The 16,057-nt window shown below is 40.4% G+C and overlaps 1 protein-coding gene and 1 pseudogene across 1 annotated transcript; one reads left to right on the top strand and one right to left on the bottom strand.

Annotated features, from left to right (window-relative positions):
- Positions 1–200: 200 nt before the first annotated feature.
- Positions 201–3,176, bottom strand: LOC109436689 (PC4 and SFRS1-interacting protein-like; annotated as a pseudogene).
- Positions 1,383–15,140, top strand: LOC109436691 (olfactory receptor 7G3-like). The gene is made up of 2 exons (XM_019715442.3): positions 1,383–1,598; positions 12,529–15,140. The coding sequence occupies exon 2, from the start codon at positions 12,641–12,643 to the stop codon at positions 13,478–13,480; it is 840 nt and encodes a 279-aa protein (XP_019571001.3). The 5' UTR covers positions 1,383–1,598; positions 12,529–12,640; the 3' UTR covers positions 13,481–15,140.
- Positions 15,141–16,057: the final 917 nt, after the last annotated feature.

Here is a 16,057-nt window from a genome sequence, read left to right as displayed (position 1 = left end):
CATCTTCATCTGAGTTTATTCTGATTTTCAAACACAAGGCTTCATTTTAAGCTTGGAAAAAAACTTAACAAGAATGATGGCCCACCTTAGTATGTAATTTGGAAATTTTTTATAACAATCATAACAGTAATAATGCCATCAATGAAGTCCTCAATTTAGAATCTGGAACGTTCTTCCATCAAAGGGGGGGAGCAGGACATTCAGTCCAATGAGTCTGTCTCAAGATCTTCATCTCTTGTTTGCGCCACTTGTATTTTCTTTTCAGTAACTGGATTAATGCTTGAGCCTGCTCCGTTTCCGTTTGTTCCTCTTGCTTGCATTTTCTCTCTGCTGCTTTTTTCTCAATGTTGGCCTTTCAGCATATTCCTTCTGTGAGCAGTCTGAAAGTTTCTCCCACCTTTTCTCTTCTTTTTGCCTTCTTGATCATCTTCATCTTCAGAATCAGAGGTTGTTGTAACCCCTGTATTAGCTAAATTTTTCCTTTATGATTCAACTTCTTTCTTCCCCTCTTTTTTGTCGGGCTCTTTTCTTGGCTTGTCTTCTTCCTTCTGGCCTTCTTCCTCCTTTTTAAGCTGCTTTTTAGGCTGTTTTTCCTCTTGCCTCTTTTTCTTACTTTTGTCTTCTTCAGTTACCATGTACTCTGAAGGACAGGTCTGTTTTACCAGTTTGGGTCTGCCTCTTGGTTTTGGAATCTTGAACCCCGAAGCTGCAGGTTGTGGTCTTTTAGGACTCACGTTTACACTAGCAGATGCTGCTGCTGTTGTCACTACGCCTGCCTCCCAGGTTTCTACTTGCTTTTCTGCCTTTCTCCCTCTTCTGGCAGCTTTTGGAGTCGTTATGTCAATTGCTTCAGTCACATCCTCAGTGCTGGCTTTTTCTCCATGGTCAGTATCTTCCTTTGAAACACTAGTTTCTTTTTCTTCACCTTCAACATAAGATGATGCATTTGATTGTTTAGCTGATGCCTGTTGACTTGAAAATTTCACTTTCGGATTGTTAGCTATCACCCATAAACCTTCATTAAAGCCTTTTTGTTTATTTGGTTTTCCATGCTTTCCCTTATTTTCTGAGTAAGGAAATATATCCTTGGGGCATAAAAAAGCAGTCTCGTGAGTTCCAAAAAAGAAAATGGGTAGTTTGTTTGTGGGTGGTTTTACAGCTCCATCAGGAACTTCATCTACTCGAGCTGGCTAATGAGGATAACCTTTCATCTTGGCGAAGATGAGGTCTCCAGGTTTGAAATAGTGAGTCACGTTTCTCTAGGGGCAATGCCGGGGGTACGAAGCCCAGGGAGGAGGTGCGGCGATAGGGACCAGGGAGGAGGTGCGGCGATAGGGACCAGGGAGGAGGTGCGGCGATAGGGACGGCGGGGGGGACGAAGGCAGACGAACAGGAGCCAAAGCTCTGGGGGCGGCAGTAACCTGAGGATGCCTCGGGGTGTCCCGACGCGCCTGCTGGGGCAGCGGGCCCTGAGGCTGCAGTGGCGGGTCGGCCGCCTCTGCCCGCGTCCACGCGAGCCACCTGCGCCACCAGCTGCCGCAGAGGCGTCTCAACGGCTCCGAATCGCAATCGCTGCCGCTGCCGTCGCTAACAATTAGGTATTATTACGTCTAGGTTGGGTATCATGGGCTTTAACACAAATGATGCCATGTTTGGCCTCACGTTTGCTCGTTAACACGGAACTCCAGAATCAATTTCTCAGGAATCTGGATAAGGGGGTCAGAAAGCCTGGAGCTGGTCCTGAGTTGGTCCACTGAGGACTCCTCCCCTGAATCAGGAATAATGGGGGGGGGGGGGTGTTGGGGACGGGCGGGGCGGGGGGTGCTGCTCTATGGCTTATTAACTTTTTTTTTTTAAATCGAGATATAATCAATATATAACATTGTCTTAGTTTTGGGTGTACAATATAATGATTAGATATACGTATATTTTGTGAAATGATTATCAGAATAAGTAGTTAACATCTATCACCATATATATTTTTTCCTTGTAATTAGAACTTTTAAGATAACATTTTCTTTTATATATTATCTATGATAAAAATGAAAGACATGGGTTAAGACAAAAATAGAGGGAGGGACCTATGCTCCTGGATAAAGAGATTAGTTTTTATTTTTAAACTGCAATATGAAAGGGAAAATGATGGGAGAGAAAGATCAATGATGAGATATCTATGTAGGAAGTAAAGGGCAAATAGATGTATCTAGACTGTTAAAATATGCAGAGAGATAAGATGTAATGACTCCATTGACATTTGAATATTTGTACAATTATTTCCCTTTCTTTTCTTTCTTCCTCTTTTTCTTCTTTCTTGCCCCACCCTCCCTCCTTTTCTCCTTCCATCCTTCCCTTCCTTCCTTTCCCCTTCATTCATGTGTTCAAAAGACCATTAAACAGAACAGATCATGTGTGTTTATTTTAGAAATTCCAGTAAGGAACTTCCAAAATCAAGTGTCATATTTTCTCTCTCAAACAAAAAGATAGGTCCAAGTACTGAAGTTTTACTGTTTGCATATATTATACTATGTCAAACCCTACATTTATTGTTGTAAGTTGCATCATTACCCTGAAAGTATAATTATTCAGGTGTATTTACTGCTATTTCCTTTCTTCTTCACCAGTCTTTCTGGGGACCTAACTTAAGTGGCTTGGATATCAGTTAGCTAATTAAGAGATACTTTCTCTCTAGGACTCTGAGGGTGACACACTTATTTGATTTGCTCAGGACCCCTTATGTATTATTATCTTCCCCACTATTCTATTATGGAAAAAGAAATGCTTCATCTTAGCTTCAGAAGAGACATTTTAGCCTTCAAATTATGAAGAGCAAAGAAATATATGAGGTCTGACAGTTAAGCTCATGAACTCATCCTGAGTGCTACATACCTCATTGCTGAATATCACTACAGTGACCTTCGAAGTACTCCCTGGGAAGCAATGCACCGACGCCAGCACCTAGACCACCCTTCAAAGCAATTTTGGAACTCTTTCTGGAATGGCCACCAGAGCTGTCGTTGCACGAAGGTCTAACAATGAAGTTCATGAACTTGCCACGGTACGCTGACAGTGGCAGCACTGTACAAACAGCTCAGTGAGGTTTCATAACCTTGGTATACCAGTGTCTCACAGCGGTGTTCGTGTCGAGGTGTGATGGTGTCTTGTTGAGTGGCATTCATTACTGTTGCATGTTTTTTTTTATTAGTTTCAGGTGCACAAGACAAAGTAATACTTAGACATTTACATTTTTATCCCTCACACTGTGTGAACCCCCCTCCCCCCATCCACTATCCCTCTGACATTGCACACAGCCATTACATTTCCGCTGTCTCTATTCCTAGTGCTGTACTCTGCTTCTTGTAAGTATATACATACACACACACACACACACACACACACACACACACACACACACACGCATAAGCTTGTAGTTGACATTCATTATTGTTCAGCTTCAGCTTCAGGTGTACAATGCAGTGATCAGGCATCTACATCATCCCTGAGTTGGTCTCCCTAATGAAACAAGTGTCCATTGGATACCCTACAAAATCTTTACAACTTTATTGATTACGTTCCCCAAATTAATTTTCAAAACCGCATGGCCACCTTGTGGTTACTGACCGTTTTCTAATCCCCTCACCTTCCCCCTTTTCCCCACCCCCCTCCCATCTAGCAACCGTCAGTTTTTCCTCTATGTCTCCAAAACTGTTTCTGATTAGTTCATTCACTTATTATTTTCTTTAGATTCCACATATAAGTGAGATCATATGGTATTTGTCTTTCTCTCTCTGACTTATTTCACTTAACATAATATTCTCTAGGTCCATCCATGTTGTTGCAAATGGTAAGATTTCTTTCTTCTTTATGGCTGCGTAATACTTCATTGTATAAATGTGCCACAGTTTCTTAATCCAGTCGTCTACCGATGGACATTTCGGTTGTTTCCATGTGTTGGCTATTGTGTATAGCGCTGCAATAAACATAGGGGTGCATAAAGTTTTTTCAATTAGAATTTTGGATTTCTCCCGATAGATACCTAGGAGTGGAATTGCTGGATCATAAGGTAGTTCCATTTTCAGATTTTTGAGATACCTCCATACTGTTTTTCATAGTGGCTGCACCAATCTGCAATCCCACCAACAGTGCACAAGGTTTCCCTTTTCTCCACATCGGCGCCAACACTTTTTGTTTGTTGATTTATTGATGATAGCCATTTTGACTGGGGTGAGGTGGTATCTCATTGTGGTTTTTATTTGCATTTCTCTGATGGTTAGTGAGGTTGAGCATTTTTTCATATGTCTGTTAGCCATCTGTATGTCCTTTTTAGAAAAATGTCTCTTCATGTTCTCTGCCCATTTTTAAATTGGGTTGTTTGTTTTTTTGGAGTTGAGTGAGGTTTTTTTTAATAAATTTGTAATATTAACACCTTTTCAGATATATCATTGGCAAATATCTTTGCCATTCAGTAGGATCCCTTTTTGTTTTATTGATGGTTTCCTTTGGTGTGAAAAAACTTTTTAGCTTGATGTAATCCCACATGTTTATTTTTTCTCTTACTTCCCTTGTGTGAGGGGATGTATCAGTAAAAATCTTACTCAGGGTAATGTCTGTGAAGTTTTTTCCTATATTTTCTTCTAGGAATTTTATGGTTTCAGATCTTACATTTAAGTCTTTAAGCCATTTTGAATTTATTTTTGTATATGGTATAAAGAGGTGGTCCAGCTTCATATTTTTGCGTGTGTCTGTCCAGGTTTCCCAGCACCATTTATTGAATAGAATGTCTTTACCCCACCATACATTCTTGCTTCCATTGTCATAGATTAAATGGCCATATAGGCATGGATTTATTTCTAGACTCTCTATTCTGTTTCATTGATCTATGTGTCTGTTTTTATGCCAGTACCATGCTGTTTTGATTACTGTAGCCTTGTAGTATAATTTGATGTCAGGTATCGTTATACCTCCCACTTTGTTTTTATTTCTCAAGATTGCTGAGGCTATCGGGGGTCTTTCATGGTTCCATATAAATTTTAAGAATATATGTTCTATTTCTGTGAAAAACGTCGTTGGTAGTTTGATAGGAATTGTGTTGAATACGTATATTGCCTTAGGCAGTATGAACATTTTAACTATATTAATTCTTCCTATCCCATGAACATGGTATGTGTTTCCATATATTTATATCTTCTTTCATTTCTTTCTTCAGTGTTTTCTGAGTACAGATCTTTTACTTCTTTGGTTAAATTTATTCCCAGGTATTTTATAGTCTTTGGAGCAATTGTAAACAGGATTTTTTTTTTCAATTTCTCCTTCTGATGTTTTATTATTGGTATATACAAATGAAACTGATTTCTGAATATTAATTTTGTATCCTGCTACTTTACTAAATTCATCTATAAGCTCTAATAGTTTCTTGGTGGAGTCTTTAGGGTTCTCTATAAATAGTATCATGTCATCTGCACATAATGACAATTTTACTTCCTCCTTACCGATTTGGATGCCTTTTATTTCTTTTTCTTGTCTGATTGCTGTGGCTAGAACTTCCAGCACTATGTTGAATAGAAGTGGAGAAAGTGGGCAACCTTGCCTTGTTCCTGATTTTAAGGGGAATGGTTTTAGCTTCTCCCCATTGAGTATGATGCTAGCTGTGGGTTTATCATATATGGCCTTTATTATGTTGAGATATGATCCCTCTATTCCCACTTTCTTAAGGGTTTTTATCATAAATGGCAGCTGGATTTTATCAAATGCTTTTTCTGCATCTATTGATATGATCATGTGATTTTTATTTTTCATTTTGTTAATGTGGTGTATCACATTAATTGATTTGCGGATGTTGAACCACCCTTGCATACCAGGGATGAATCCCACTTGATCATGGTGTATGATCTTTTTAATATATTGCTGAATTCTGTTCGCTAATATTTTGTTGAGGATTTTTGCATCTATGCTCATTAGAGATATTGGCCTGTAGTTTTCTTATTTTGTGGTGTCTTTTTCTGATTTGGGGATCAGGGTGATAGTGGCTTCGTAAAAAAAGTGTTTGGGAGCCTTCCCTCCTTCTGGATTTTTTGGAAGAGCTTGAAGAGACTAGGTGATAATTCTTTTTTGAACGTTTTGTAAAATTCACCTGTAAAGCCATCTGGTCCAGGGCTTTTGTTTGTTGGGAGATTATTGATTACTGATTCAATTTCCTTGGTGGTAATCAGTCTATTCAGGTTTTCTGTTTCTTCTTGAGTTAGCCTTGGAAGTTTGTATGCCTCTAGAAAATTGCCCATTTCTTCCAGATTATCAAATTTGTTGGCATATAGTTGCTCATAGTAATTTCTTAAAATTTTTTGTATTTCTGTGGTGTCTGTTGTCACTTCTCTGCTTTCATTTCTGATTTTATTAATTTGGGTCCTCTCTCTCTTTTTTATAATGAGTCTGGCTAAAGGTTTGTCGATTTTGTTTATCTTCTCTAAGAACCAACTCTTGGATTCATTGATCTTTTGTATTTTTCTGGTTTCTATTTCATTTATTTCCACTCTGATCTTTATTATCTCCTTCCTTGTACTCCCTTTGGGCTTATTTTGATGTTCTTTTTCCAGATTCCTTAAGTGTGAAGATGAACTGTTGATTAGTGATTTTTCTTGTTTCTTTAGGTAGGCCTGCAATGCTATGAAGTTCCCTCTTAGGACTGCTTTCGCTGCATCCTATAGATTTTTGGGTCGTCGTGTTTTCATTTTCATTTGTCTCGAGCTATCTTTTGATTTCTTCCTTGATCTCCTGGTTGACCCATTCCTTATTTAGTAACATGTTATTCAGCCTCCATGAATTGGTGTGTCTTCCAGTTTTTTTCCTGTAGTTCATTTCTAATTTCATAGCACTGTGGTCAGAGAAGACAATTGGTATGATTTCAATTTTCTTAAATTTATGAAGACTTGCTTTGTGGCCTAACATATGGTCTATCTTGGAAAATGTTCCATGTGCACTTGAGAAGAAGGTATATTCTACAGCTTTGGGGTGAAATGCTCTGAAAACATCGATTAAATCCAAGTGGTCCAATGTGTCATTTAAGGCTGTTGTTTCCATATTGATTTTCTGTCTGGAAGACCTGTCCCTTGTTGTCAGTGGTGTGTTGAAGTCCCCTACTATGATAGTGTTACTGTTGATCTCTGTCTTTCTGTCAGTCAATATCTGTTTTATATATTTAGGTGCTCCTATGTTGGGTGCATAGATGTTTACTAGGGTTATGTCCTCTTGTCAGATCGATCCCTTTATTATTATATAGTTCCCATCTTTGTCTTTTAATGTGTTCATTTTAAAGTCTATTTTGTCAGATTTAAGTATTGCAACTCCAGCTTTTTTCTCATTTCCATTTGCATGAAATATCTTACTCCAACCCTTCGCTTTCAGTCTGTGTGTGTCTTTTGATCTGAGGTGAGTCTCTTGTATGCAGCATATACAAGGGTCTTACTTTCTTATTCACTCAGCCACACTATGCCTCTTGATTGGAGCATTTAATCTGGTTACATTTAAAGTGATTATTGATAGATACATAGTTATTGCCATTGTTAAATTTGTAGTTAGATTGTTTTCATCTTCTAGTTACAGAAGTCCTTTTAGTATTTCTTGCAATGCTGGGCTGGTGGTGATAAATTCCTTTAGCTTATTCTTTTCTGGGAAGCTCTTTATCTCTCCATCAACTTTAAATGATAGCCTTGCTGGATAAAGCAACCTAGGTTGTAGGCCTTTGTTTTCCATCACTTTGAGTATCTCCTGCCACTCCCTCCTGGCCTTCAGTGTTTCTGTAGAAAAGTCATTTGATAGTCTTATGGGAGTTCCCTTGTATGTAACTCTCTGTCTTTCTCTTGCTGCTTTTAGGATTCTCTCTTTGTCTTTAACCTTTGCCATTTTAACCATAATGTGTCTCGGTGTGGACCTGTTTGGGTTTATCCTGGTTGGAACTCTCTATACTTCCTGGGCTTGTATGTTGGTTTCCTTCATCAGGTTAGGGAAGTTTTCTGACATTATTACTTCAAATATGTTCTCGATCCCTTGCTTCCTCTCTTCACCTTCTGGTATTCCTATGATGTGCATGTTGTTGCACTTGATGTTATCCCAGAAGCCTCTTAAACCATCTTCATTGTTTTTTATTCTTTTTTCTTTCTGTTGTTCTGTTTGGGTGATCTCTGCTAACTTGTCTTCTAAGTCGCTGATTCGATCCTCTGCTTCATCTAACCTGCTGTTAATTCCTTCAAGTGAGTTCTTTATTTCGGTAATTGTGTTCTTTAGTTCTAACTGGTTGTTTGTTATGATTTCTACATCCTTCTTGATATCCTCTCTAAGCTCCTTAAACGTTCTTATCATCAGTTTTCTGAACTCTGTCTCTGATAGGTTGGTTACCGCTGTTTCATTTGGTTCCACTTCTGGAGGTTTCTTCTGTTCTTTTATTTGGGACATGTTTCTTTGTTTCCCCATTCTGGCTGACTCTCTGCGTTTGCTTCGATGTATTAGGTAGCTCCCCTAGAGTTCTTAGTTCTTGCTGGGTTATCTTATGTAGTATGTGTCCTTTATATTTGACTTGCACTACTTCATTCTTCTCCTCTGCGTGTGCTCCACAGGTGACTCTTATGTTGTGTATAGTGTCCTGTTAAAGAAGATCTTTAATTGCTTTTTGCTTGTGAGTAGGTGGGGTTAACTCCTAGGCTGACTAGTTGTGAGACTTGGCTCTGCCCACCGCAGGGTGTTCTGCTGCGTGAGGGTTGACCACTTAAATGTGGTTTGGCCTCTATGGGCTCTTGTGCCTGTCGAGAATTCCCTCTGGGTGTGTCACTTGTAGGTCAAACCCGGTAGTACTCTGGTTTGGTCTTGAGTTGGCCTCTGGGTATGTTGAATCTTGTGCCTCTTAAGCTGGGCCCTGGTAGGGCAATTTCAGAACAAAGCAAATCACCAAGCACAACAACAACAACAACAACAAAGAAAAAAATCAATACATTCACATGTAAAAACAACCGACAACCCCCACTCAACACAGGCAAAGATATCAAAGATATAAAGACAAAACGAAACAAACAAAAAAAAGCAGCGCCAGTCTTGGCTTAAGCCCACCAAGTAATCTCCAGGTTGTCCTCTGCTGTACCAAAGAGTCCTCTGTGTATTATGTAGGCAGAACCGGTCACCTGGTGCCCAGAGTGACGTTGGAACTGCAGATTTAGATGAGTGGGGCTGAGGGGTCTGGATGGTAGTTTTTACAAAGCCAGTGCAGTTTCTGCCCTTGCCTGCACATATACTCACTGAGAGTAGCACCACCAGCCCTGTGTCCAGTTCTCCTGGGTCTTAGGGCACTTCTTCCGTGTGTGTGTGTGTGTGTGTGTGTGTGTGTGTGTGGCGGACGGGAGATTTCTGAGCTGCTGAAAGCCCAGAGCTGCGTCTGCCGCCTACTACTGATCCCTGGGAGTGCCTCCGCAGTTGTAATTGCCCTGCCCTAGGCAGGCCAGAAAGGGTGGGGGCTGGGGGTGGAGGAGTCTCTTCTCTCCTAGCCCAGCAAAAATCACACTCTTCCCAGCCTCTTCCCTGGGTCAGAGCTGCACGCAGGTCTTCCAGAGCCTGAGCACTAAGGCTCCTCTGTAATTTGACACTACTCCTCAATTCGGGGACCAGTTTAAGTCTCTGGAAGGGCAGGCGTAGGATTGGAGGAGTAGGGGGAGGGGCCCAGGTATGGATTTTGTGTCTTTTGTCTGTGGGGCCCAGCTGGAGGTCTCAGCTGAGGTTATTGCCTCAAATGCTGGATATGCTGCCCCCTTGGTGGGAAAGATCAGCTGTGGGATGCAGGGAAAGAGCCCACCTCCTGGCCTTTGTGTTCTCTGTTCCGTCCTGGGATCCCCGGCGTCTCTGCAGTTGCAGGTGCTGGCCACGTCTCCACAGCTGCAGATGCGGGCCGTGTTTCCACTCCACTCCCTTCCCTCTTCCCCTGCTCGCCCAATTTGCCCATCTTCAAGTAACCCTTGCACGAGTCTCTTAGCTGTTCTGCGTGATGAGCAGAGAGTCCTTTGATGGGTTATAGATGTCCCATTTGTAGTGAGATCCGGAGGAGAACTCAAAAATTGCGCCCCGCTGCCACCATTCCTATGATGTCCTCCCTCTTGTTGCGTGGTTTTCTGTGCTGTTGTAAGCATGTCAGCTTGAATTAGAGCAACGAACAAACATTAAATTTCTTGTTAAACTTGGCAAGAGTGGAAGTGAAATCGGACATGTTAGTCCAAGTTTATGGGGATAATACCATGAAGAAAATGGCAGTGTACAAGTGGGTTAAATGTTTTCTGAGAGGAGAGAACGCGTCACTGATGAAGAGAGGTCAGGGCGGCCAGTAATGGGCAGAACTGACTAAAACATTGCAAAAATTTATTGAATTGTGTGTCAAAATCGTTGGCTGACTGTGAGAAGCATAGCAGACCAAGTAAACATCGATAGAGAAACAGTTAGGAAAATCTTAACTGAAAATCTTGGCATGAGAAAGGTGTGTGCAAAAATGGTCCAAATAACTGTACTGGAGCACCCTCCCTACTTACCTGATCTTACCCCCAATGCCTTCTTTCTTTACCTGAAGATGAAGGAAATATTGAAAGGAAGACATTTGGATGACATTCAGGACATCAAGGGTAATACGACGACAGCTCTGATGGCCATTCCATAAAAAAAGTTCCAAAATTGCTTTGAAGGGTGGACTAGGCTCTGGCATCGGTGCATAGCTTCCCAAAGGGTGACCATAGTGATATTCAGCAATGAGGTATGTAGCACTTTGTCTAGGATGAGTTTGCAAACTTAATTGTCAGACCTGACCCATGACAGATGAATACAAGCCTTTATTTGATCAGGCAGCATTTTCTAATCTTGACCTCAGGTCTTGCAGATGTGCCCTGTTTTGGTGGTGTCAGTCAATACACACTAACTATGTATATGCATTATAGGAGAACAGGAGACTGAAGACCAAGGAATATGTTTAGGATTTTGTTTGCCAGGATGTCATTCAAGTTTTTGAAAGGGAAATGATGGAATCCGAGTGATTTCATAGGAGGCAGAATTGTGGAGTTGTTCTAGGCAGTACCACATCACGGTGAAGTATGCCAGCTCTGGGCTCTAACTTCCTGAAGCCAATTCCTGAAGCCAATTCCATTAGCTGTATCTTTGTATACACCTACTAGCTGTATCCAAACATCCTCTTGCCTAGTTTCCTCAAATATAAATGGGTGAGCGCTACCTAATCTTCAGGTTTTATGAAAGAATTAAGTGAGCTAATGTTTAAAAATAGTTATTTTCTGACTGCCCATTTGTTAAAAGCAGTGACCAATCCAGTAGCTCTGAGAACCCCTCAGTGGCCAGATTGTGGTCTCTAGGTACCATTTATCACTTGAAAAGACCCAGGTCCTGGATGAATGGCTGGTTCCAGCTCTGGAACTGGAAACGCATAAGGTGGGCATAAACCATCTTTCATGCTAAAATTAGGAGAAATATGCGACTGCCAGGTTCATTTCAGAAGGACTCAGGAAGCAAGTTGAGGGGGTTTTCACTGGCCAATCATGGGACAATTTGGGAATCAATATGAATAATTGCAATGAATTAAAATATATCAAGTGCATTTAAAATCTAGGAGCTCATGATGATACAATGTTCATTTCTGGATAATGCTTAAAACCAATTTATTATTTTTAAAAGTGATGAGTACAGGAATCCAGATGTTTTCCACCTTTTTCCTAGAAACTACCTCAGGGCGATCACCTACTATTTGATCAGGGAAAGTTCCTCTTTATGGAAGTATTTCAGCTGATAAGTAAACAAAGAATTAGGATGTCAGCATTTTGTAACTCCTGATGAATTAATGGATCCAGGCAATAATTATGACAAGAAATAAGGCAAGAAGACAGCATGTGTTTCCTCATGAAAATACTTAAGGATGTTTGCCAAATATTGAATCTAAACCTAATCAAGCTTCTAGACTAGAGGTAGGTAGACGTTTTTCAGTGAAGAGCCAGGTAGTAAATATTTTAGGTTTTGTGGACTATATGGCGTGTCTCACAAGTACTCCACTCGGATGTTGTAGCCTGAAAGCCACCATGCACAATATATAAAGAAAAGACTTTGTTCCAGTAAACCTTGGTTTACAAAAATAAGTGCCAGGCATGATTTTTGTCCACAGGCTGTATTTGCCCAAACTATATTTTAAGAATCAGCCTCAGTAATTTTCTTCTAGAATTATTATTTGCTTGTAGGCATCTTAAGGGAGAGGACAATGTTTCATTCCTATTTTTTCTCACTCAGTACTTCTCAACAAAGAATAGATGGAAAATAAAAACTTGGGATAGGGGCTGGTGTGTGTGTGGGGGGGGATGTTTTGTGGGAATATAAGGCGAGGAAAGGAGAAGAAAGGAGAGAAGGGAGAGAAGAAAGCAGGAGAAAAGACCTGTAACTGATGTGGTCTCACAATATAGACAAGTTTAAGGAAGTTTCTCTGAAGTTTTGTTTTCTTGTCACCTCCATCTTTTCTATCAGGACCATCCATAACTTGAAATCAGGAAACCTCTCCGATACTGCAGACTTGCTCCTCCTGGGACTGTCAGAGGACCCCGAATTGCAGCCCCTCCTCTTTGGGCTCTTCCTGTCCATGTACCTGGTCACCGTGCTGGGGAACCTGCTCATCGTCCTGGCCATCATCTCTGACTCCCACCTGCACACGCCCATGTACTTCTTCCTCTCTAACTTGTCTTTTGTGGACATCTGTTTCACCACAACCACGATCCCAAAGATACTAGTGAACATCCAGACACAGAGAAAACACATCAGCTACCCAGGCTGCCTCACCCAGATCTGCTTTGTCTTGACTTTTGCTGGATTGGAAAATGGAATTCTGACAATGATGGCCTACGATCGATTTGTGGCCATCTGTCACCCACTGAGGTACAATGTCATCATGACCCCCAAACTCTGTGGGCTGATGGTTTTGCTGTCCTTCCTTATCAGTGTTCTGGACGCCCTGCTGCACACTCTGATGGCCCTGTGGCTGTCCTTCTGCACAGACCTGGAAATCCCCCACTTCTTCTGTGAATTAGCTCATCTTCTCAAGCTCGCCTGTTCTGATATCTTCCTCAATAACGTGTTTGTGTATGTAGTGACCAGCCTGTTGGGGGTTGTTCCCCTCACTGGGATAATTTTCTCTTACTTTCGAATTGTCTCCTCCATCCTGAAAATTCCATCAGCTGATGGAAAGTATAAGGCATTTTCCATCTGTGGCTCACATTTAATAGTTGTTTCCTTGTTCTATGGGACAGGTTTTGGGGTGTACCTTACTTCCACAGCTACTCACTCCTCCAGGAAAAGTGCAGTCGTATCTGTGATGTACACAGTGGTGACACCTATGGTGAACCCCTTTATCTACAGTCTGAGGAACAAGGACATGACAGGGGCTTTGAGGAAGCTCATCTCTAGAATATCACCGTTCCGTTGATGGGTCAGCGGCTCTGGGCTTGCACTACTGGAATATGACAGAGAGAAATCAATTATTTTGAGATCCAGAAAACCTCACCAACTGCTTCTTTTTTTAGTTTCAGGTGTAGAAAACAACATAATGATTAGACATTTACACCCCTCACAAAGTGACAACCCCACCAAGTCTACTGCCCCTCTGACATGGTATATAGCTGTTACAGTACCACTATGTTCCCTATGCTGTGCTTTACATCCTGTGACTATTAAATTATAGTTGACATTCAATACTATATATTAGTTTCAGGTGTATAGCACAGTGGTGAGGCATTTATATAATCTATGAATGATCCCCCTGATAAGTCCCGTGCCCATCTGACACCCTAAATAGTCTTTACAACATTACTGACTATATTCCCCACACTGTACTTCACACCCCTGTGGCTATTTTGTGGCTACCAGTTTGTGCTTCCTAATCCCTTCACCTTTTTCACCCATCCCCCAACCCCCTCCCATCCCTCAGTTTGTTCTCTGTATCTATGAGTCTATTTATGTTTTGTTTGCATGTTTATTCTGTTCTTTAGAGTCCACATATAAGTGAGATCAAATGCTATTTGTCTTTCTCAGTCTGACTTATGTCACTGAGCATAATATCCTCTAGGTCTATCCATGTTGTTGCAAATAATAAGCTTTCATTCTTTTTTATGGCAGAGTAACACTCCATTGTATAAATGTACCACAATTTCTTTATCCAACCGTCTATTGATGGGCATTTCTGTTGTTTCCTTATAGTGCTGCAGTAGACATAGGGGTGCATATGTTTTTTTTGAATTAATGTTTTTGATTTCTTTGGATCAATACCTAGGAATGGAATTTCTAGGTCATAAGTTAGATCTATGCGTATTTACGCTCATAAATTTGGTTTTTTTATGTGGATAGATACATGTTACCTGTATAAATACATGTAATATTATAGTGACTATCCTAAAAATGCAGACACTATGGGCTAATTTTATGTATGACTCATTGAATGTTGATTCTGCTTACGCATATTATATTTAGCAGTTTCTAATATATTCTGTATGCTTAAATGGTAACAGGCATTTTATTCTCTTTTTAAAATTTCACTAGCAAGTTTTCTCAGTTTAATATCAGTAGCTTCAATATACTTTTTTACACATTACGCACCATGGGTTGATATGCTTCTTGGTTATCAATATTGCCACAGTAAATTACAAATGATCAGAGTAGCAATCAAGCTGATGTACCTTTGAAGATGTAACTGTGAGATTTGGGACTTGTTTAACAACAAATTTTATTTTAGCTGATTATTACGAAACAATTATTAAGACACGGAGAGATACGATAGACTTATTGATCAGAAGTGAGAGCCCAGAGAAAAACCAGGACATAAACTGAGTTTATTTATTACAGAAGTGAGATTACTGTGAATGTATGAACTAATTAATAGGTGCAGGGACATAAAATTATATGGATTCCTATCTTACATCAAGTTTTGAAATAAACTTTATTGGGTTCATGCCTCAAACGTAAAAAGCCAAACTATAAATCCCTTAACTTGATGTAAGTATGGGTGACAGAAAGAAGACCTATTGAGAATAAATCATTAAAGAAAATATTGACAAATTCAACTTTATTAAAACTAAGCATTGCCCAGGAAGAGAACGGGCCTAGCAAAATGGGGGGCGGGGGGGGTGGGGGGAAGAGAGAGAGAGAAAGAATGCGTGGGAGCTGGCACAAAAAGAGAGTTCTTGTCTCAAGGACTTACAGTTTTCTGGGTGGGGTAAGGGAGTTACACATTGATTTGGCAGGAAAAGGTGGTGCCTAAGGACCTCCTAAGATGGGTGGAGGTCTGTTGACTCAGATCCTTATCTCTAGACTACTTCTTGTCATCTGTTGTCTAAAAACAGATATGTGGCTGGAGGCAGTTAATCAAAGCTGGTTGTGAGCTTTTTCTATAGGCACCATGGACCCCTTCTCACCCCTCTTCCACCTCCTACATTTTCTCACATGACATGGTCACCCCAACTGACACCATAGTTATTATAATATTATTGACTATATGGTCCGTGCTATACCCTACTCCCTATAACTATTTTGTAACTACCAATTTGTACCTCTTATTCCCCTTCCCCCTTCACCCCTCAACTCTCCTCCCATCTGGGAACCATCTATATGCTCTCTGTATCTATGAGCTTGTTTCTGTTTGTTCATTTATCCTGTTCTCTAGATTCCACATATAAGTGAAATCATATGACATATGTCCTTTCTCTGTCTGACTTACTTCACCCAGCACAATACCCTCTAGGACCACCAGTGTTGTTGCAGATAGCAAAATTTTATTCTTTTTTATGGTTGAGTAATATTTCATTGTATGTATGTACCACTTCTTCTTTATCCATTTATCCAGTGATGGACACCGAGGTTGCCTCTATATCTTGGTTATTGTAAATAATACAGCAATGTCTTCTAGGAGTTTTATAGTTTCACGTTATACAGCTAAATTTTTAATCCATTTTGAGTTGATTTTTGATGTGTTGTATAAGATAAGGGTCAAAAACAAAACAAAACAAAACAA

This window comes from Rhinolophus sinicus, chromosome 15 (genome assembly GCF_057876585.1).
Source record: "Rhinolophus sinicus isolate RSI-liver-muscle chromosome 15, RSI-T2T, whole genome shotgun sequence".
Classification (NCBI taxonomy): domain Eukaryota; kingdom Metazoa; phylum Chordata; class Mammalia; order Chiroptera; family Rhinolophidae; genus Rhinolophus; species Rhinolophus sinicus.
This window is presented reverse-complemented; position numbering and strand designations above follow the sequence as displayed.

Bases quoted from the DNA above. Each gene is read 5' to 3' on its own strand.
- LOC109436691 (XM_019715442.3), top strand. From the start codon at position 12,641: ATGTACCTGGTCACCGTGCTGGGGAACCTGCTCATCGTCCTGGCCATC.